The sequence below is a fragment of the Centroberyx gerrardi genome, chromosome 12, assembly GCF_048128805.1.
Source record: "Centroberyx gerrardi isolate f3 chromosome 12, fCenGer3.hap1.cur.20231027, whole genome shotgun sequence".
Taxonomy (NCBI): domain Eukaryota; kingdom Metazoa; phylum Chordata; class Actinopteri; order Beryciformes; family Berycidae; genus Centroberyx; species Centroberyx gerrardi.
In genome coordinates, this window is record NC_136008.1 from 23347871 (window position 1) to 23371425 (window position 23555).

At 42.9% G+C, this 23555-nt stretch overlaps 2 protein-coding genes across 2 annotated transcripts; one reads left to right on the forward strand and one right to left on the reverse strand.

The window, feature by feature from the left end:
- The first annotated feature begins 2819 nt into the window (after nt 1-2819).
- LOC139921714 (melanocortin receptor 5-like) lies at nt 2820-17008 on the forward strand. Its single transcript, XM_071912024.2, has 5 exons — nt 2820-2861; nt 13185-13413; nt 13611-13717; nt 15521-15709; nt 16438-17008. Exons 2-5 carry the CDS (start codon nt 13246-13248, stop codon nt 17006-17008), a joined length of 1035 nt encoding a protein of 344 aa, XP_071768125.2. The 5' UTR covers nt 2820-2861; nt 13185-13245.
- A 3697-nt stretch (nt 17009-20705) lies between these two features.
- Nucleotides 20706-23555, reverse strand: mc2r (melanocortin 2 receptor). The gene is made up of 2 exons (XM_071911997.2): nt 23182-23555; nt 20706-21264 (listed from the first exon to the last, which is right to left on the reverse strand). Exons 1-2 carry the CDS (start codon nt 23553-23555, stop codon nt 20706-20708), a joined length of 933 nt encoding a protein of 310 aa, XP_071768098.1.

The following is a 23555-nucleotide window of genomic DNA, read 5'->3' on the forward strand; positions in this document are numbered from 1 at the left end:
TGAATTTGTTGGAACCTGAACAGGGAAAGTGGCATTTCGAGACATAGGTGGGTGTGCATGACAAACACACACACACACACACACACACATATGCAGAAGGTATTAACAGAACTCGCAGATAAATTCAAAAATCCCTGTCGTGTCACTGGAAGGTTTGGATCTAACGCTTTATCCACCAGGGTCTTTCATTGTACAAAGGTCCAGCCTCGCCTCCTGCTGCTGTTTGTGATTACAAATGATGAGCAGAGTGTGTGGGTGCAGTTATCCAGGCCAGGGACACTTATTCAATACAGCTTTCTTAAAAACTTGAAGTGGGGAGGGGGAGTAGAGGAAACAAGTAGAGTGCACTAGAGTACAGCTGAATAGAATATCCCAAAGGGCAACGTACAGTATCTTTCAGTGATCAATAAACAAGATGCCATAAATCAGGTGTCTCAAAAGACTGGGCTTAATCAATTTGGAGGAAGCAATTGCGAGGACAAAGCCTTCGATTGATCAGCGCGCGAAGCATGCTTCCCTATCTGTGAATGTCATCCTTTGTCATCCTGACTCCCAGTGTCATGCAGCACGCCACCAGGCAAACGTCTCCTGGTTATTTACTGCTACAATGTGACATTTGTTTGTATTCAAGGGGATTGTTGTGTAAGGAAGCAGCGCGTTGTGTTCTGGACTGAATGTCAACCCCAGGCTGGGATTCAAATGTCTCGTAAAGATCTTGAGACTCGTTCAAGGCGTCGCATGCAAAGAGGGGCTTCTTGTAGCTTAGCCCGCAGCCAGTGGGAATGTGACTGAATGTGACAAAACACGTTAGGAGGACAGAGGGAGTTTGCAGCTATCGATAATGGTTGCGTTGTGTTAAAGAGGTCATCCTGTGGGCAATGCAAATATTTATTGGAGACGCTGACACTCATGTTCGGGGCAAATATGACCAGTGCAAAGAGCAACAATATTCTGCATCGAGTATATGAAGAGGAAGTAGCACAAAAAGAAGAGATCCTTCACGCCGTTCCACACTGGATGAATGGGATTAGTGAAAAAAAAAAAAAAAAAAAGTTCCAGCCCTTAGCTATGCTGCTATCAACTAAATGGTTCAGTTGGGAAAATATGAGAATGGCGCAACAAGAATGCAAAACCGATTCGCATGAAATAGTGCAGAGTTAATGTGACTGTTTTTTTGCAAGCTAATTAATGCTAATTAACATCCTCCGCTGCTTTGTGCTTGCATTTTTCAACCTCTGTTATTGCATGTGAGAGATAAACAACAGGCGTGTGTGTGTGCGTGTGTGTGTGTGTGTGTGTGTGCAGCGACCAGAGGATGTAGAGGATGCAACCGAACGCTAAATACAGCCGGTTCCTTCTGAGACTCAGTCGCTTTCAACAGGCGGCTTGTGCCTTAATTTGCTCATGCCGCGACACAAAGGCAGAGAAAGCCAGTTTCCTTTCAAGTGTAGAAGTCTCTGTAACGCTGGTATTTAGTGTATCACTGGGCCACCATCTCTGTTTCTTTTGTAGGTGACTTATAAGCTATCGTCGGCCTTGTATTAAAGCGCGCTCAGACTTAGCAGGTGCCCACGCGGCAGTCCGCCATCAAAGAGGCGAACGGGTCTGGCCTATTGTGGAGTTAGATAAGGAGCATGTGGTAAAGTAGTCATCTCGCCCCCTTGGTGTTACCGAGGGCGGACGACTTCCTCTGACATTCTGTCCAATCAGCTGCCTTTATTTACCCTTTCCTGTTGCTCCCGCATGGGTTTATTAAGAAACTACACACCCTGGCAGCAGCCGACTGTAACAAGAAGAAACTGCAGGTGATGAAAAGTCTTGCTCAAAGATAAACAAGTTGGACAAGACTATTTGCAGTGCTCAAATTCTGTTGAAAAGAAAATACTGTGAAATTCTAATATTATATATAGACTGTGGCGTATTTGACAATTACCTTGTCGTCTTAAGTTTCATCTTGTCTATTTTCAATGACATTTTCCCGAAAAAAGAGATGTATTTAATAATTTATGCTACTACGGGACATGCCGCCCCTCCTCTACTCTCTTCCAATTGGACCCAGACAGCAGTGATATTGCTGGGAAATAATTGGGAGGGTTGTGGATAGCTTCACTGATGTAACTTGACTGTAGGTCTGTTGTTGCAGGTTATCACAAGAAAGCTGCAGTGTCCAAATCTGGACCCCAGCCTATAAATAGCCAGGAGTCCTAAACGGTTTTATTCATGTGGAACGGTCCGGGTCAGTGATCCAGTTTAACCCACGACTGTAAACAATATGAGGTGAAGCGTACGCTGAACTGAGCAGATTCCATCTTGACTGGATCTTGCCCCGCTTCTTAGGAAAGTGGTTCCCAAAGTGGGGTCTGGGGTCCCTGCGGGGGGCGAAATGAGGGCTCATTTACAACATCTCACTCCCTAGAATTTGGCATAGTGAGAGGATGTGTGAAGATAACAGCTCTTCCATCAGTCAGTTCGGTCAGTTCTGTCTGAGTCATATCTAAGAATCTCCCCAACGGGTTTAATACAGTGCTGTCTTATCTATCTTATCTTAATTTCCAAGGGCAAAAATCGTCTCCATATGAATGAGCGTGGGAACTCCTGCTGCCTTTGAACATCATCCGGCCCACTGTGAGGGAGATGGGGAAGCATTTTGCTGGCTGTATAGCTGCGTGTCGTGTGGGAGGGGGGAGTTCCTCTTTCTCTCTCTCTCTCTCTCTCTCTCTCTCTCAGCATCTCTCAGTCTGGCGGTGCACTCCTCCGCCTGCAGCAGCTCTCTGACGCTCCACAGAGCCCGCGTCCAGTCCGGTCCGTCTGAGCTAACTGGCTGGAGGGATTCTTCCTGTGAGAGGAGACCTGACCAGGAGGTGAGACATTCCTCTTCTCTCTCCCTCTGCACACGACTGATGTTTACCTCGGAAGAGATGTTTACATTTTTTTTTTTTATTCTTTCTGTCAAAACTGGTTAAGCCCTAATGAAAAAAATCACTATGACATCATGTAATGTTCTTATTACACTTCTGGTGTGACTGTGGTACTCATTAGTCCGTTTATATTGACCTTGTTGTACTTGATGGTATTCTTATGGCATCACTATAATATTCCTGTAATATTCCTGTGGAGACTTATAGTGTGTGTGTGTGTGTGTGTGTGCATGGTGCTCAATAGAGAGTTTCTAGTGAGCTTATTGTACTTTTCTGAGATTTCTTCAGCTCCTGTGGTATTAGAGGATTTTCTGTGGTATGATGTTTTGACTTATAGTAGCTGCATGATATTTTAAGGTGTTGTTGTGATATTTGTGTAGTATCCTTCTAAAATTACTGTACTATAGTTGTTTTTGTTAGGGAAGTGCTATTCAAGTAGAGAAACCACCAATTGCTTAACGTAAACCACAAAAAGAGTGATATAGGCTGTAGGTTAAACCTCATGGTCAAACTGTTATTTTGACAACTACATACACTTTTTGACACTTTGGTGTAAAACTCTCCTGACCTCAGTGTCAACAGCAGCATACAAATATGGCAATGGTCCATGAAAGGAAACATGAGTAGTAAAATTGTTTTTTTCAAAATATATGTGATCTTTAATGGACTCAAAGCTTTAGCGGCATAGCAGCAAATGTGTTTAAAAAAAGAAGGATACTGAAAAGAACAAAGGCTATCATTTTGAACATCTGTAGGATGCTACATGCATGTAGCGTACAGATGGGCGTGGGAGAGCAGTGGCTCTCATAGTAGGTCCAGGGGCCTGTAGGGGGCCTGCAGGGGGCCCTGAGGGGCCCCCATGCAACAGAATGAGACAATAATAGATTGACTGAAACAGGCGCTCCTACACCTGAGATCTGCAGCTAGAAGGGAGGAATGTAGAGGGGGGTGTAGCGGGGGGTGTAGAGCGGGGTGTAGTGTGTGTGCAGGGTGGTGTGCTGCTGTGTAAGCTCTGAGTGTTACGGCTGTGGAAATGAGCTGTGTTAGGCTGGGAGAGGGGAGACCAATTAAGCAGAACGCTGAACGCGTGCCAACAGACCCACTGGAGAGACACTTGCTGTTGTTATTTGCACAATAATAGGATAAGGATGACTATTCTTATCAAAGGCACAGTTCTATAATTCTATATTAAATCATATCTAACAACAAAACCTGAGGATGTTCCTTAGGATGAAATCTTATCAAACGGCAGTCCATGGCATCATGCTTATCTATTTGAGGGTTCTTGACATGACAAAGTTTGTCAGTAGAGTAGAGATTGCAGCAGAGTACAGATTGGAAGTGGAATTGTCTTTGCTATGCCTTTTGGCAGTATTATTATTTTTTATGGATTGCCCCTAACAGTCTGTGACAGGACCGGTGGACATGTAAAGACAGCTCACCACCTACCGAGGTTCTTGCCTGTCCTTATTAGTCTTGGGAAAAGCATCCATTTGCTGCAGCGTTGTGCTTGTGTCAGTGGGTTAAAGACAAAATAAAATGGGGAAAATGGGTGGTAGTGTATTTGTTGTGCCTGCCGCCTGCTTTCTGTCTGACGCTTTTCTGTCTCTGTGTCCACTTCTCTTTGTTGTCTGTCTCAGCAGCATCTTTCATGGAATGAATTTAGAACAGCAACAGTTAATGTTTATCATCATCATCACCACTATGGAGATTAACAGTAAAGCTGTAAAATCTCATTTTATCTTCATGAATATTGTCATTTTTCTGTGGCAATTCAGGTAGTATGTATATATATGATCACTGCTACATTTGCTATATTTCTACATTTGCTATTTTTATTTTTGTTGTCACTGTACAATATCATTTATTTTTAATTGGATATATATGATCACTGCTATATTTGCTTTTGCCATTTGCTATTTGCTTTTTTTTAATTGGAGTACCACACAATCTGAAATGAGCCAGAAGCCTATATGAAATGTAATTTCCCACAGCCTGCTCTCTCTCCAGCCTGTTTGACTTTCTCTCTTTGTCTCATTGTAGTAACAGTCACTCCCTATGGCAGCCTTTCAGCTGCATCTTTCTTTTTTCTCTGTCATTATTTTTAAGGTATTTTACAGTATTCCACCCTTATCAAAAATAACTATAGAGATCCTGTAATACATTTTGATGCTATTCAAATATTGCATCAAAACGATCAAATATTATGCAGATCAAAATTATACCAAATCCGTATAGTGATACCATAGATGTTAAGAAATACTTAAAGTATGATAAGGTCACTATAAACCCACCATTGAGTAGCACAGACACGCTACAAGTCCCTATAGGAATATTATAGAAATGTTACAGTGATTTTCCAATGGGGATTTGTTTGTGCAACAGGCAACATCGACACAGTTTGGAATGATACTGCCAGTTAATTTAAATAATCCTTGAAGTGAGGTCTTTTTTTTTTTTTTTTTTTTGAGCAATCTGTCTATTATTTTTCCAGGCAGTGAACAAGGCACACTAAAAATATAAAGGATTTACATCTAATATAAAGAATATCCCACCCACATACTTCACCCCTCACCTCTGCCATCACCCAGCACCCACACATGCCCAGATTAAAAAAAGGCAATAAATACATTAACAAATACATATTAATCAAAAAAGAAAGAAAGAAAAGGGAGCAGGGAGCGGTATTGCGGACGGTTGTTACAGGGCTACAGCTCTTGTGTGTGTGTGTGTGTGTATGTGTGTGTGTGTGTGTAAACCAGCACTAGAAGAGCATAAGGCATAAACATGGTGTTAATAAGTGGAGAAAATTCATCTGGCCTCATGAAATGAAAATAAGTTATGAAGTGGCCAGAAGCTCTTAAGTGAGTCTGAATGTGGCGATTGGCAAGAGTTGACTAGCGTTACACCTGCTGCAGCTGCGTGCCAAGAGACGCTGCATCACGACTGGAATGATAATAACACTGTGATGGTTTTGGGAAGCCAGGGAGAACAAGGAAACAGCCATTTAACACTGTGTTTGTGAGAGTGTAGCCATGGCAACCTTAGTGCTCATCACCACCACCTTTTATTAACGTCTGTTTCATTATCAACTGTCACATCATCAGATCAGCTGCGGAGGGAGCTCACACTCTGTGTAGTTATGGTATAATAAGTGCTGCTGCTGGTGTCCAGGCGCACGCTGACAACACAGCTGCCTCCCCAGCGTGAGGAGCAGCTCTCTGCTGGATGAAGCAGCAGTTTGCTCAGTGGCAGAGGAAAGCTATTCAGGCCTGACTGACATTTATGAAATCTTTTGTGTGTACTTTGCTCAACCACCATACAGTGTATATATGAGGACTAAAATGATTGTTGTTATAATAACTGAAATCTGAAATGATGTGCCTTTATATCTTAGGGAGGTAAAGATATATTTAGAATTAGGGCAGGATATGGAGAACCGGTTCCAAATTAGTCCCGGTTCCAAATTCCTTATTCACTGGAATCGATAACGACCGCATTAATGATACCTTTTATCGATCATTAAGGATGTTGAACAGCTGGACGCTCCTCCAGTAGCTGTGCAACAACCTTTTGGACCCTTTCGGTGTGCTGTCAATCACACAGTGAGTTTGCCTGCACAGCTCCATGTCAGCCTTTCTAGCCGTTCCAAAAACAGCAAAAAATAACCATAACATTACAGCATAACCCAAGTGTTCTGAAGCCAAGCGATTGCACTGTGGGTCCAAACGTCCAATATTTACCTCATTATCTCCTAGATTCTTCACACTTGTTCCGCACCATGCCAACCGTCACAACAGTAGCGGGCAGATGCTGCCTTCAGCCTGCTGTGTTGAAGGCACCCCGCTAATTATGGGTAGACCCAACAAAGTGGTAAATACAGTGGTAAATTGTTTTTGTTCAGTCATGTTGACTTCCAATTACTTGAGTCTTTTTCGCTTGTTCTTGTATTGTGCTCTCACAAGTAAGGCTTTGTGTCAAATGTGCCTTAGCTGTTTTGAAAAGTAATACTGAGACAAAAGTAATTATACACAGCAATGTCTGTCTTGAGTAATAAAACTTAAAGGAATAGTTCACCCAAAAATTAAAATTCCAGTCATTATCTACTCATTCTCATGCCAGTACAAACTCGGGTGAGTGTTTTTTCTTCATACAACTTACCTGGAGCTTCTTCCAGTGAATGGGGAGTTGGACGTTCTGCTTCAAAAAGGGCAATAAATGTCCATAAAATTACTCCATAAAGCTCGTGTAGTATAATCAAAGTCTTCTGACACCTGACGATTGCTCTATGAGTCGGAATAAACGTAATTTGATCCATTATTTCATGAAAATCCGAGTCGATCGCCATTGCATGTACTTCCGCATTACCAAACCTCACGAGATGGAGGTCACGCACTGTCGCACACACAAACCTCGCGCGGCCACGGTGGCCTCGTGAGGTTTGGTAATGCGGAAGTACATGCAGTGGCGATTGACTCGGATTTTCATGAAATAATGGATCACATTACGTTTTTTCCGACTCATAGAGCGATCGTCAGGCGTCAGAAGACTTGATTATACTACACGAGCCTTATGGAGTAATTTTATGGACATTTATTGCCCTTTTTGAAGCAGAACGTCCAGCTCCCCATTCACTCCCCATTCACTGGAAGAAGCTCCTCCAGCAGCGAGCCTGGAGAACTCCAGGTAAGTTGAAAAAAAAAAGGATGAAGAAAAAACACTCACCCGAGTTTGTACTGGCATGAGAATGAGTAGATAATGAGCGAATTTTAATTTTTGGGTGAACTATTCCTTTAACTCCACTAAAGCTATATGTAGTCCTTTATCCCTGACAATTTATACAGTAGGAATCGATGAGGGAATCGATAAAGAATCGGATCGATAAGAAGAATCAAAAATCATAATATGATACCAATATCATTGAAAAGGAGCACTTTGGCCAATGGGGGCAAGAAAGACAATGGCTCAATCAACTGTGGCCACACCCAAACAGCTGCATGGACGCTACAGGACTATACTTTCTCTTGTTGCAACCTTATTACTGAACATTTACAAATGAACAAATAGAGGACAACAGTATGCAAAAGAAAATATTTGATTTGCCATCCATCGCTATTTCAATCTCCTGTCTCATTTCCATGAGTTAACTGCATTCATAAACCTGTTCTAGTTAAAGTTTACTGCACATAAAATTAAATAGTGCTTTTAAGGATATACTTAATATAGTTTTGCAAGCATGACACATTGTTCTAATTCATATGAATACATAGTCATTCACAGCATATATAGATTATAATATATGAATTATAACACATTATATAGCTAACAACATATTATTGACTATTGGCAAATTTTGGCTCCATTTTAAGCACTGACATGGGTAAATAATAAGCACTGACATGGGTAAATATATAGACATTATGTTATTTCCTCATGCGGTCTCATATAGTGAGTTTGCAAATACTTCCAGCTGTCAGACGCTGATGTATGCACGAGACGGACTGCTGTTTTGTTGTGACTGACATTTCCACGTGACGAGATATAATTACATTGCTGGCTCTCAGGGATAATTCATGTTGTTCTGCACTGCATGAATAATGTGTGATCAGACTCGTGGTACATAAACTTTCCCTTGAGAGAAGAGCGTTTTCATTTTGTTCTTTTATTTATTTTTCCGCGTCACATCTTAGTACTGAGATAGCCTTCATCCCATTGGTCTGTAATTAAGAAATGTGCGCATGCCAATCATATTCTATTCTATTCGCCTTTACACCCTAATAAGCTTTATTTGGCCTCACAGTCAGTCACAGTTCTGCTTCATAACAGTTATGAAGCAGAGATTGTGTCCACATGTTTCCTGCAGAGACGCTGCGGGCGCTGCCGCTGCGGCTGCCGCCGCTGCGGCTGCCGCTGCGGCTGCCGCTGTGGCCACAGTGGGTCTTTGAAGTCACTTGTTCATTAGCCGTCAGCGAGCCAAGCAGCTTGGGGATTTCTCTTCACGACTGGCACCGTCAAGGGAGTCCGTCTCGGCTTTCTGTTTGTGGCCGTGGCACAAGACGCCAGTCAATAACAGACCCACTGAGACTTTGTCAACAGAGAGATGAGGGGCTTCAGAAAGAAAGATGGGGTGGGGGGGGGGGACAGTGAGAGATAGAGGGAGAAAGAGAGAGAGAGAGAGAGAGAAAGAGAGAGAGGGAGGATGATCAGAGCAATTGAAATCACAAGGGATTTGGGATTATAGCAGGGGATGTGTGAACATGAACACACAATCAGTGAGTCACAGAAAACACTGCAGAATCTCTCCAGATATCAAGAGGGCCCTGATGGAAAATATGGATGAGGCACGGAGGGGGACGACTGGAAGTCGAAAACGGAGGGCAGTTATGTACATAATGGTGCATCGATCTTAGGGGAAACTTACTGCAACGGGGCAAATCGCCTCATAACAGCGGCAAAACATCATGTGTCACACCTGCAAATAGCAGCACATGACCCATGAGGGATCTGAGCCGCCCTCAGTCAGGAAACTGAATGTAAATACATCACAGCAGGAGGAGCAGGTGGCTGCAAATCGCAGATGAATAGAATTAATGAGTATTTTCATACTGTGACTATTTTTTTTTTTCATTGTAGGTAGAAGTGAGAGCCTGCAGCACTTTCCTCTCATTAATGAGCCGCTTTGGGCCAAGGCTTTGATTCCTCTGCTAATGCAAAGTGCATGGTGATAGATTTTCAAGTTGCTTGAGGTTTCCATTAGAACTGGGAGCCTTTTATTGGTCCGAAAAGCTTACAAAGCTTATGCAGTGTGATGGTGGATGCACATGATAACATTTTGACAAGATCCAGCCCCAATTAAGCCACAGAAATTTAGAAAATCCACTATCGGTTTCCCAAAGACCTTGATCGTGAAAAGAATTGGCTGGGATGGCAACTTCGGGCTAAATTAGATAAAGAAACCCCAGAGAAATCCTGCAGTGCAGCCTCACAGTCATCCGAAAATGAAATGTTTTAAAAAATATTGCCGGGGGAGGATTTGAAGGAAATAAACAGATGGAAATTTAACTCGGCACTCCATTTGAGAAATCCACCATCAAACCTCATCCCTCTCCCTTTTAGCTGTGGTGAGAATCTCAGCAGTGTCCCGTAATTGGCAGTTCCAAGAGCAAGGCTCGTAATGTAGATGTTCTGTACATGTGCAATATACGTACATGCCATTTGTAATCTCAATTGGTATTTCACAGGCGGCGCTCTTACTGCAGCACATTTGCACGTTTTAAAAGCCTCAAAGTGTGATTTATGCTCAACCTCAAGCTGTGCTTTGTGTGATTTATGAGTATTTCTGCTAATTGTGTTTTGTTATGGTGCGTTAAAGAATCTCTATATTTGCGTGTTTGCAAAACTCAATCATGGCAGGACATGAAATCCTCTCCTTTTCATGCAACCCGGCTACACAGATCCATAATGATCTGTCAGGGCCAAACAAAGCCAGCCAGGTCTTACTCATAATCAGTTTCACTCAAAAGAGATATTTTATGATTCTTTTTTCATCTCGCTGCCAATAGACTGGTCTGTGGGCGAAGGTAATGTTTGAGCAAATTGCGCTTTCAATCTCGACAAGCAATTTAAGTAATCCCAGGGCCCGGGCAGACCCACTTGGTCTGGTAGTGGAAAAGCATCTTTTGAACGTGGGGTTGGAGTTTATGGGCCTTCTCAGTAAATGCCTGATCTACGCTGACCCGCTACCAGCGATAATTAAAACAGCCTCTGGTGAAAAGTGGATGAAATAGTTTTAGCTTTCACATTCTTTTCATGTATGTCAAACACTGGGTCAAGTGTGTTTTCACAACCTGGCTGTATAGAAAAGTAGAAGCTGGGCTGGTGGATGAGTGTCACACTTAATAAAGACCAGGGAACATCCAGGCAATCTAGATGCTTCCTGATCTAATTTTTAGTTTTGTTCCTTGGGGCCCACAGATAGGCTACTGATTTTTATCCAGTTTTCTGATCGCTGTCTCTGGAAATATTGGATCTGGAGTGCCTTAAAAATGTCACATGCAAGTCAACCAGTTTGCGTGGGTCGTATGTATGATGGAAATATCTAATTAAGCGTGTCCCCCCCCCCCCTCCTATCATACTGGATCATTTTTGAGAAATATCCTCAAGTGGGACGATATAAAGAGGCTTGTTTTCCCTCATAACAACAGACCAGAGAGATTGAATTATCTGCTTTGGGAAGAACATGATATGATATCAATATTAATGGATAATAAACTCTGATAGGATGAAATGTAAACTGGTAATAAACTCTAAAAAGACTGGCATGGAAATCATCATTGGAATTTGTAATGGTTTACTCCAAAGTCTGGTCTGAGGTCTGAACTCTTCACAGCGGGCGGGCACTTTGGTTGTTCATTTTTCCATCATAAATAATAAGTTGTCAGTCACAGCTGCTCTGTCTGCAAACAGTTGAGGATAACTGCTGTGTCTATTAGCACTGGGGAAAATTAAATCCAAATTGAATTCATATTTCTCACAATTATATATTAAAAGTGTGTTCATGACAGCAGTAAAGTGTCTATCCACGCTAACACAACTGCCATGCCTTTCTCCATCAGCCCTGCAGGAAAAGTTAATTACCCGCTTAGCTGATATTATCACTTTGCAATGGGATTTGGGTAATGACATTTTGCTGAAATGAGGCTATCCATAAGGGGGTTGGGTGGGCATTATGCAGAATTAGGTTTATCACTTACCTTTGCTTGAATGGCTTTGTTTTTGTCATCAGTGCGGCTGGTTCCTGCTGTTTCACATTCACTGTTGAGACATCTTCTTAATCTGCTTCTCATCCTGGGAGCAGGAACACCTCTGGCCATCGCAAGATGATTTTGGGGGGAATACACTACCAGTCAAAAGTTTGGACACACGCATTTTTCTTTATTTTTACTATTTTTCACATTTTAGAATAATAGTGAAGACATCAAAACTATGAAATAACACAAATGGAATTATGCAGTGACCAAAAAAGTGTTAAACAAATCAAAACTATCTTATATTTTAGATTCTTTAAAGTAGCCGTCCTTTACCTTGATGGAAAGGCAAAGGCTTTGGAAAGAAATTCATATATAGGATCAACTTCACTATTTATATTTGTCTAAGAAACTAATTTCAAGCATTTAAGCATAAGCTTTTAGATCAAAATGGTTTTAAGAGAATGAAAAAGGTGTGTCCAAACCTTTGTGTATATTATCGTGATTATTTTATGATAAATGCTATTCTCTTGTGAAATAAAGAATATTTGCTATAATTTGTCGGAGGAAAAACCCTGAGAAAGGAACATTAAAATGCTCCTCTGGGGTCACAATCTGTGTCAGCGGGGGGGGGGGGGGGGATCGTTTGATGGGCCACGAGTTGAATAAATGGAGAGGCGGCGGCCTACAGGGTGAAGTTAAAGATGCTCTTTCAAGTCAGATGTCATTTCATCCTGTCAGCTGAGAACAATAACACTGAGGCTTTCTTGTGCACCACCGAGGAAGTGGAGCAGAGATCATCTTAGGCCCCTTCGCACTCTCTCATCCCCAAAGGCTTCGAGACAACCATCGAGTCTGCGTCATTTTGCCCTGTCAGCTGAGAGGGGAAAGTACCGAAACTCTAAGAGCAACTTTATTCCACTGATGTGTGATGGGACGCGTTTTGAACACTGCCCTTTTTGTGGTTGCGTACCTTTGACGTCATTTTATAGTGTGACTTCTTCAGAAGTGTCTTATCTTCCGATCCACCCGGCAGACAGAGACAAGGGCTGAACAGTCTTTAAATCCTATCGTTAAGACAGGAAGGATTCATCCTTATCTGAGTGAATGGATCGCATATAAATGTCACAACTGAGTTATAGTAACCTAACTGGCTACTAAATTCAGTCCAAGTCAGTTTCCTTTGCAGTGTTATCTCCCACGGTACTTTTTCCACTTGATCTTACTCTTTTGTCTTACTGATTTGTGCAGCTATAAAGTGTGTTTTCACGACAAAACACACCTGGAAGTGTTAAAGCTCAAAGTATCAACTTGAAATTTGGTGGCTAATGCCTGTCTGAACAGTGAAAACTCAGATTTCCCTGTTTAGCCAAGCATGAAAAGATCAAATCTGAGCTGCAGAGTTGAAATTCACATTTTTTGTTTATCCTTTGAATTAAAAGAAACTGTAGGAGGCCCCATACCAATACGAAACCCAACATAAACACCTTTTTACTTTGTCCTCTGCTCTTTCTGGCAGCCTGCCTGAAAATGGCATCCAGAGTCGGCCTGCAGTGATCTGGAGCAGAACCGCAGCAGGGATGAATGCGTCCGAAGAGTACTCCTACCAGCAGGAGGCGCTGTCTGGTAACTCCACTTTGGGTTATGCTTACTCCCACCAAAACTACACCCTGCCCCCTTCACTGCTGCCAGACAACAGCGGCACCTCCAAGACCGCAGCATGCGAGCAGGTCCACATCGCCACAGAGGTCTGTGTGTGTGTGTGTGTGTATGTGTGTACTTCACACAAAAATCCACAAATTTACTTTTTTTTTAAAAAAAAAAGGACTTTAAAATTCCATTATACAATTTTGTTTCCATTCTAATTCTCCTCTCCTCTCCTCTCCTCTCCTCTCCTCTCCTCTCCTCTCCTCTCCTCTCCTCTCCTCTCCTCTCCTCTCCTCAGGTCTTCCTGATCCTGGGTATCATCTCTTTGCTGGAGAACATCCTGGTCATCATGGCCATAGTGAAGAACAAGAACCTCCACTCACCCATGTACTTCTTTGTCTGCAGGTAAAAGGTTCAGGTGTTGAACACACAACAGAATATCTGAGTCCCTCCAAAAAAACTGACAAAGGACTGAGTTCCACAGTGTTTACCGGGGCTGGCTTCAAGTCTATTTAAACTTGTCAATCCAGCAAGTGGATTATCTTTCAAATTTGTGTATTGAAAATGTTTTACATGAGAAAGTTATAGAAAATATCCTTTCTATAACAGTTTAAGAGCATCTTGTATAAACACCATACAAAATCACACAGGCAGACAATAGAAAATATGTAACAGACTGACAACAGACAGACAACACACATGCAGACACCCACATGACTGACCTGACCTATTTATACACAGAGCATTCATCCACTTCTTCCATGGTGAATAGTTTACAAAGGGCCAGATGTCATTTGTATGGGCTGTTCTCTCCTCGCTCTTTTAACATCTGAAGTGATTTTATGCTGCATTCATGTCATATGGGAAAAATGGTAGATATGAGCTTTCTACATGAAAATACCGTTCACATCAGCTGTCATCTGGTTGGTTGATCAGTTAGACCTAGTTAGGCTCATTCTCTGTACAGTCCTTTGAGACATGCTTGTGATAAAGGGCAATATAAATAGACTGGAACTTGAACTTGAACTGTCAGCTGTGAGCTATCTGGGAACTTGGACTTTGATTGACATTTCATCTCATAAGTCATTTTGTGATCTGAGCTCTTAAAATGCCATGACAGGTCATTTGTGGTTGACATTGCAATGTTTGGTTTGCTGTAAAACGCAAACTCAAATGTATCACTGATTAAGTTCATGTCTGTTAAGTGTAAAAAAGCTGATCATGCAACCAAAGTCTACGGAAAACTTCAAAAAGCTTCAATCAGGGTGTTTGATAGGGGTTTGATCAATGCCAATGACTCAACAATTACTTTGTCAGGTGCTGAGATTTCTGGCTTTCAAGACTCATTTTCCAGTCTGTGCTCTCTGTTTTGGAACAAAAACTCCCCACTCATTGAAATTTCAAGACACTCACAAATCACGGCCACATTTTTTAGGGCAGACAAATTTTGGCACAACAGTGTTATTATGACAGTATTTTGCACTGTGATATACCAGTCCCTCTTCACTAGACATTTCTGTTGGAGTTCTGCTCTCATTAGCTAGCTTACTCCTCTCTATTGTGAAAATATGAATTCAAGGGGACGAGTGGGAGGGCGTGTCAGAGACTTGTGTAGGAGGAGATATTGTTCTATCAATGCCGTCGCACGACTTGCTATTGGTTTCCGATACAGGTCGATAACAGTCATAGATTACTTAATGAGCCTTTAACCATCAAGTCGATCCAACGGTTATTCCCACGTGACAAGAATGCAGCATTAACCTCTTGCACCCTGAGTTCCCTGCAATTTCCTCCTCAGTAGCTTCAAAGTTAGAAAAAACATTTTTCCCATACTGTGTGAAAATGTCACATATGCTTCATTGAAGCTATAGCTGCTTATATTGAATGAAATATTCAAACACAAGGCTGCACCATTGCATCAAATGGAAAAACTCTAGATGTTCCCTGTAATTCCTTGGGATCTTGACTAGAATTTAAAATAAAGTTCTGTGGGTTTGAACTAAGCTTAGCTGTGAAACGTGTCTGTAATGATGGTCCCACGTAGGACCGGCAGGTATAAGGGGGTGGGGGTGCACAACTTACTGTTGGAGGGCCACTCTGTGGGCCCCTAGCATCACAGGCGGCACAAAAGAACACGCGTGTCGTGAACCTCCGTGCCTAACGGGCCTTCATGGTCATCATGTGACATAACTTGTCTGGTCTTTGCAGTCTGGCTGTAGCCGACATGCTGGTCAGCGTGTCCAACGCCTGGGAGACCATCATCATTTACCTGCTCAACAACAGACAGCTGGTGGTGGAGGACCACTTCATCCGGCAGATGGACAACGTGTTTGACTCCATGATCTGCATCTCTGTCGTAGCGTCAATGTGTAGCCTGCTGGCCATCGCTGTGGACAGGTAATGATGGGTGGATGGAAGGAGGGAGGGACTGATGGGTGAATGGACAGATAGGTAGATGAACTGGTCTGTATCTCTGCCATGGGAAATCTTATCGGCCAACACAGTGGTTGTATGGATGGATAGATAAAAAGATTTATATCTCCATCATGGGGTCCATGTATAATGGCTTGGCCGTTGCAGTGGATAGATATGTGGCACTGAGAGTTTCTCTGAAAGAATCCCTTCCAAGCTTTTTTTATGAAATGCATTTACTGTATACTTCTGTATACTTACTGTGTTTCATTGCTTAAAGGAGCAATAAGTAACATTTTTACTGTCCCATATAGCACAGAATGACCTTGATATATCTGTGGGGTTTGATAGAGTTGTTTACCAATACCAATGACTGATGACTGATGATGATTACTTCACCAGATGCTGAGATTTCTGGCTTTCAAAACTGTCTTTCCTCCCTAAACTCTGTTTTGGAACAAAAACTTCCTGCACATCCCCGGAGGATGGAAAGCAAACGACCGTCACAACGTATTTCATTCTCAAGCCAAAAAAGGAAATGACAGAAGAGTAGAAGAAGTACTACTACTACTACAGTATTTTGCAATGTGATATATTACCTCTTCACTAGGTGTTTCTGTTGGCTCTCTGCAAAGTCTCTGCAATTCCTTGGGTCGATAAAAGTCATAGATTCCTTAATGGCTCTTTAAGTAACCATGATGTGTTCTGTGCAGGTACGTGACGATCTTCTACGCACTGAGGTACCACAACATCATGACTGTGAAGAGAGCCGGCTGCATCATCGGCGGGATCTGGACCTTCTGCACGGGCTGCGGGATCGTCTTTATCATCTACTCGGACACCACCCCCGTCATCATCTGCCTGGTCTCCATGTTCTTCGCCATGCTGCTGCTCATGGCCTCTCTTTACAGCCACATGTTCATGCTGGCGCGCTCGCATGTCAAGCGCATCGCCGCCCTGCCCGGCTACAACTCCATCCACCAGCGGGCCAGCATGAAGGGGGCGATCACGCTCACCATCCTCCTGGGGATTTTCATCGTCTGCTGGGCCCCGTTCTTCCTCCACCTGATCCTGATGATCTCCTGTCCCAGGAACCTCTACTGCGTATGCTTCATGTCCCACTTCAACATGTACCTCATCCTCATCATGTGCAACTCCGTGATCGACCCGCTGATCTACGCCTTCAGGAGTCAGGAGATGAGGAAGACTTTTAAGGAGATCATCTGCTGCTACAGTTTAAGAAACGCCTGCGCCAACATTTGCACTCTGACGGGTAAGTACTGAGAAAAACAGACCGAAAAGAGGAATGGCAGCATGGAGAGAGAGGATGGACAGGATTGGGGGAAAAAAAACTGATAATATGGACGTGAGAAAATAAATTTGACACTGGAGCATATCTATGGGAGGTTCTTTGAACATGTGGCCCCAAGCAAAATACACTGCATGAGAACCGGTTAATTGCACTGTTCATGGCGACCAGGTCAATGTACAGTGTATAGTCAATCAGTTTTGTGTTCTGTCCAGCAAGTATTGAAAACAATGGCAGACAGTATGAACTGGAAAGGGGACACTTATGTGGGAATGTTAGACTACTATCTCCTTATGTATCTCCTGTGTACACACAGTGGCCAGTTTATTAGGTACACTGTACAGCCACCAGTTGCCAGGAGCCTTTGAATTCATGGATCCTACAAGCTGCTGGAACTGCTCTTACCCTTCTCCATTGACATTTTTCATCCGTGAGTTGTCTTTGCCCACAGGACTGCTACTGATTGCCACACCATCCTCAGTAAACCATAGACACTGTTGTATATGACCAACAAATACAAGAGAGCGACCATTTCTGAGAAACTGGAACTGTGTGTGGAGCGAGGGTGTAACATCGATGCTGTCACACCATCATGCAGTAACCGACTATCATACCACGCTCACAGTCGCTTAGATCTTCCCATTTTAATATTTAATCGAAATTTAACAGTTGAATCCCCCGATGCCTGCCAGCCTGCTTTATATAGTAAACCGTGGCCACATGATTCACTGCTGGGCTGATCCATTTCCCTGAACAGTCACACATCCTTTTTCTCTGGCTTCAGACATGGCGTCTGTGTTTCCTTGTTTGTCATTTGTTAGTGAGGAAAAAGTTGGCTACTGCTTAACTTTTGGAAGATATCACCCATCAACAGCCAATTTTCTGGCATTGCTGTATGTCCTGCCTGTCACTGCCAACAACATAATGTTGCAGTTAACAAGCTCTGTCCTCTAGCGATCTGAATGCAGAGTCACGCTCGTCTCTGTAACTAGGTGATTGTGCCTCCACACTCCGCTCTAACCTGCTGATTTCAACCACCCCCACTCTGCCCCACCGCCCCACCGCCCCACCGCCCCCTCCCAGAATAACAGTATTTGACATTTGACTGATCAGAAAAAAAAAAATCTCATTTGTCGGTGGCAACATCCTGGGGAGAATTGAACTGGTTGTTAGATGACTCTCAGCAGTTATATGCAGGTACACACACACACACACACACACACACACACACACACACACACACACACACACCTATGTAAAAACAAATTGCATAAAGCCACACTTAAAATGTAAAAATGAATGTACAAATAGCTTCACAGTGCTCTCTGCTAGTGTCCTACCTCCCAACTGATAAGCTTGACTGAACCTTCTCACACAATGCAACCTTCTGCTGAAACTATTTTTTTGTGGTAAATGTTATACTGTTTACTGGGTGGAAGACTGCAGAATCTGCTTCAGTTTATGCCATACACTCATGGTTCAGATGTGATGTTCTATAGAGATCTCTCATGTTACATTTAAACATTTATTACAAAGAAAAGCTTGTCATTTGTAATTTGTATCTTCAGAAGAACCCATGGCATTGTTTGTACATACTGATAGAGAGACGAGAGGTTTTCTTGGAACAAACATGATTCAAACAGTATTGAAAGGACGGTTTTGCTGTTTGAATTGCCTTAGCTTCCATTAATGTTTATTGTGAGTGGTTTGTCAATGGTGAGATCAAAAGAAAAGTAAAAGCATATGGATATGCAAACAGATGTATGCAACACGTGGAAAAGACAGTTTATTAGAATCCAATGAGATTCATCCTTTGACACGCTAATTTGAGTACTAATGATTTTCATGTTCATGTATATTCATTTCAGACATTGAATAATTATTAATGTGGATCGTCAAGTACTCAATTATTCAGTATTCCCACAGAAACCCCCAGCAAAAACACCGGTTGTGAGACACTGGACAGAGGTCAAGACCACATCATGGATAATTGCATGCCTTGGAGATTCTGTAATACCTGTAGTGAATTGTAAGTGGTGGTATGCCTAAATATAACTGTGAGCTTCAGCTGAATTGATCGATGTCAATGTTGGCCATGTTGCTTATGGTGAACTGTTTTATTTATATATGTATAAATAAAAGCAAAAGGTAAAATGGTGCGCAGACACGTATATGATATTGAACATTTCATTTCATATCTCATATGTCCATATCGATAATGACTGTAAACTACGGCCTTATGAATGATGGAAAAGACAATATCACGAGCCACGTGAAAGTAATATGTCATTTGAGCATCTGAATGTGGTGCAGATGGGTGATTTCAAACAGGATTTTGAAGAGATTGACACTTGGAGTAATGGGGTGACTTGAAATGAGATTGCATCTAAATCCTGAGAGGGACACAGAATCATGCAGATGGCAGGGGAAGATGGAGGATGGAGGGATGGATGGTTAGAGAGCTAGCAAGCCAGACATAAGACACACACACACACACACACACACACACACACACACACACACACACACACAAGCATGTGCACACATACACACAAACACTGGTGACCAAATGCTTGGGTTCTCACAGCCTAGAAGTGGGCTTGTGACTGGAAGGTTACCAGTTCAAATCCCTGGACCAGCTGGGAAAATGTGGGTGGGGAAAATGAAGGCGTCACTCTCTCCTCTGTCAGCAAACACTGTTGAGACACCCTTGAGCAAAGCATTTAAACCCTCAACTGCTCCATTGGAGCTGCTCAGTGTCCAACAGTACAACAGACTGTGGTTTTACTGTGCCGCTCCCAGGTGTGAATGTATGTAACTGTGTGAATGTGAAGCAGGTCGATGCTGGAAAATGCAGCAGGGCTAATCCCAATCTAGTACTTGAACCTTTTGAAGGAGTACAAGAAGTTCTCACAGACAGTAGGCAAGATCACAAGAAGTCTGCACCTAGGCAGCAAACTGCATGCACTGAAAAAACAAGATACATTACACACAAAAAAAACAAAACGAAAAAAAAGAACAAGAAGATTATTATTGAATTTATTGCACTGAATGAGCAGCCCCTCTTGGTGGTGACAAATGTAGCTTTGGCTGTATAATGGAGCATTTGGAGCGACTCGCTGCCCTCCTGCTACTGTACAACAGGGTACGTGAAACAATGAAACCACATTTGAGAGCATCTCGCTTCCTTAATGTGATGTATTTCCTTTTGAAGCAGGATATTGGGGCGGGACATAATGTGGGGAGGGATCAAGTGTAAACCAATGGGATGTCAGCTAGGGAGAGAAAGGCAGTTTTATGTGATGGAGGGGTGGAGGGGCGGGATTGTTCAAAAATCTGTGATGGTTTTATTGGTTGGAATTTGTCACCTCCTGGTACACAATGAAGTCACCACTGAGGAGTTTTTTCATTTTCCAGGAAGTAAAGGTAATGAGATTTTGATATAAAAATACAAGAAAATGTATATATTTTTTGGTCATTTTTTTGGCATAAATTGTCAAATAGGTGTATGGTATGAAAGATAGAATGAGCTAAGAAGGCAAAAAAGTCATTTTTCATTTCAGTGTGACTGAAAATGGTGAGAATGAAAATGGGCTTCGCTAAAGTCTTAGTTGAGAAAACACCCCTAATGTAAATACAGAACTTTCCATTGCAGCCAGTGGAAGCTCAAGCCTAGTACCACCGCCTCCAGTCTGAACAGAGCAGCATCTTCCTGAAGGTGCGTCTGAGCTCGGCGCTGCGGAAGGCGTAGATGGCCGGGTCGATGAGGGCGTGGCTCATCAGCAGCACCACGTGCAGCTGGAACAGCGAGCGGTAGCACTCGCAGTACGGGTTCATGGGGCACACCATGATGATGACGAGGTGGAGGAAGAACGGCGCCCAGCACACCACGAACGCCCCGAACAGGATGGTGAGCGTCAGGGCCCCTCTCATGCTGCCGCTGCCCCACTGCTGACGCCGACGTTTCCCTCCGCCGGCGGTGGGCAGAGCGGCGATCTTCCTGGCGTGGAGGCGCGCCAGCATGAACATGTAGACATAGAGGAAGCCGATCAGCGCCAAGGAAACGAGGAAGAGGACGATGAAGCAGATCATGATGAAGGTGGTCTCGAAGAACCTCACCATGAGCACGGCCGAAACCCCGCACGTGGTCCAGATGACGCCCAAGATGGCCGTCGCGCGCCGCATTGTCATGATGTTGTGGTATCGCAGCGCGTGGAAGATGGTGATGTAACTAGAATACAAGCAAAAACAAATAAGGCTCAATTTCACTAGTATATGTTGGTGCTCTATTGAGTTTCAGTGGGACAAAGGTATTTTTTTAAAAGAACAGACATTTTATGTGCATACAAACTCTGGGATCCCAATTAATGCATTTACCCCTTGACTATCTGTGAATGAACAGAGAAAAGTTCAGAACACACCAACTTTCCACAACATCCCTGTTAATGTGACCTGATGTTTTGAATTTTTTAGCGTGAGCAGAAAATAATTGGTGATAGGACCCAACACCTCTGAGACTCACTTCAAACCACCCAGCTCAGCAGCAAGCACATCAAATAAACCACCCAACCCTTTGTTCACAACACTCGTCCACACTGGGCCTGGTTTCCCAGAACATCGCAGCAGCAAGACAAGTTGCCCACATTCACTTGGATATCAAATTCAATGAGATTTCAATGACTTTCAAGGTTTTGTTTGGTGAAATTCAATGACTCAAAATTGGCACGTTTGGGGGTCAGACATGACGTTGGTCAAAATTAGACATCATAGAGGCCTCTTTTTTTTTTTACTCATGATCCTGTCAGGTCAAGAAATCCTGATGAAATCATTCATTGTCCCCCACCAAAGGGGGGACTATGGATCCGTCTCCGTCCGTTAGTTCGTTCATTAGTTTGTTAGTCACACTGTAATGTTGACTTTGTGCCGCTAGAGGGCAGCACTGACAATGAATGGGGACTCAGTGGTAAAGCAGGTCATACAGTTAAAGTTATCATACAATGTGGGGGACAATGAATGGGGACTCAGTGGTAAAGCAATACAGTTAAAGTTATCATAGGTAGCATAATAGTCTACACATGCTACACACTTGGAGACATCAGACTGGGTTGATGTGAAGTGAGAGTCAATGGAGAATTTTTGGGCAAACCTCTAACCACAAGACACTGTAGTTACTGTACAGATGTTGGACTGTTGGACTGTTATTGCACTCATCACTGCACTACCACTGTGCCGTCAGTGTTGACTACTTATATCATATTACCACTTACCTACTGTGCAATACCATATATCACTTATCATTTAGCATTTATATTATTCATAACACTCACGCTCCTGGTGCTGTATGTTATATTGTATATTGTATTATAAATTGTATTGTAGTGTACATTGTGTAATGTATGGATTGTATTTATTGCTTATTGTAGTTCTTATATTTTGTACTGTATTGAGTAAAAACAGGACAATTACAGTTACTACATTTCAAGATATTACTTGTAAGCCTAATTCTGAGGAGAGTAGGCAACAGAAATATATGGTCAATCTGTCCTTTCATTGTCCCATACGAAAATGCATATACAATTTCACTCATATTTCAAGTACACTCAGCAATCACTGACTGACCCAAGGGTGGAACTACATCACTGGTGGAGGACAACATGTTTACTATTTGCTTGTTTTTCAAACTGCTGCGATATCAAAGCGAATCTCCATCAGAGGGTTTTCCTCAGGATTTGAAGTGTTAATGCCTGGATGAAGAGCGGAGGCATACTGATGAATTTGGATGCTATATTTTCATTTTAAAAAATCAACTACTTTCAATGCCATCCATTCATTTTCAAACACTTTCAAGGTCTTATTTTACTTTTCTCAAACTTCCACTGCTGAGACCATCTTTATCCATTGACTTGCAATGGAACAATGAGGATTTTAGCACCAAGATGCCTTTGAAAGGGGAATTCTTGTGGATCAGTGAGCTAGGGTGAAAGGCACACACTCATTATATCACTTATTATATCATCGTTTCAAATCCATCCCTGTCTCTCTCTCTCTCCAATGCATAGTAGGCCTATCTAATGAAGTAAAAAGAATTCTATAAAAGGTAATCTAAAAGGAAATTCCTTTTGCAAACCCAAACCCTGCGGTCACATACCGGTCCACGGCGATGGCCAGGAAGCTGAAAATGGACCCGACGAACGACATGCACAGCAGCGAGTCCATCACGTCGTCCAGCTTCGTCTCCGACGAGCCTCTCTGGTCCAGCTGTCCCACGTCGGCGAACACCAGCATCAGGTTCTCCCAGGTTTTGGTGAGGCTGGCGATGGTGTTGAAGGCCGCCAGGCTGCAGATGAAGCAGTACATGGGGGAGTGGAGGTTCCTGTTGCATATGATGGCCACCACAACCAGGAAGTTCTCCGCCAGGCTCAACGCTCCGAGGGTGAAGAAGAGCGGGACCGGGACCTGCACCTCGGGGCAGTCCGACTGGTTCGACATCAGGGTTGCTGTTGACACTGTGGTAGCGTTCAT

What these genes read in the sequence shown, in the direction of transcription:
- LOC139921714 (XM_071912024.2), top strand. Translation starts at nt 13,246, where the DNA reads ATGAATGCGTCCGAAGAGTACTCCTACCAGCAGGAGGCGCTGTCTGGT. An exon ending in ATGTACTTCTTTGTCTGCAG is followed by an intron (nt 13,718 to 15,520) that starts GTAAAAGGTTCA and finishes TGGTCTTTGCAG; the next exon opens with TCTGGCTGTAGCCGACATGC. An exon ending in CTGGCCATCGCTGTGGACAG is followed by an intron (nt 15,710 to 16,437) that starts GTAATGATGGGT and finishes TGTTCTGTGCAG; the next exon opens with GTACGTGACGATCTTCTACG.
- mc2r (XM_071911997.2), bottom strand. Translation starts at nt 23,555, where the DNA reads ATGAACGCTACCACAGTGTCAACAGCAACCCTGATGTCGAACCAGTCG. An exon ending in CTGGCCATCGCCGTGGACCG is followed by an intron (nt 21,265 to 23,181) that starts GTATGTGACCGC and finishes CTTGTATTCTAG; the next exon opens with TTACATCACCATCTTCCACG.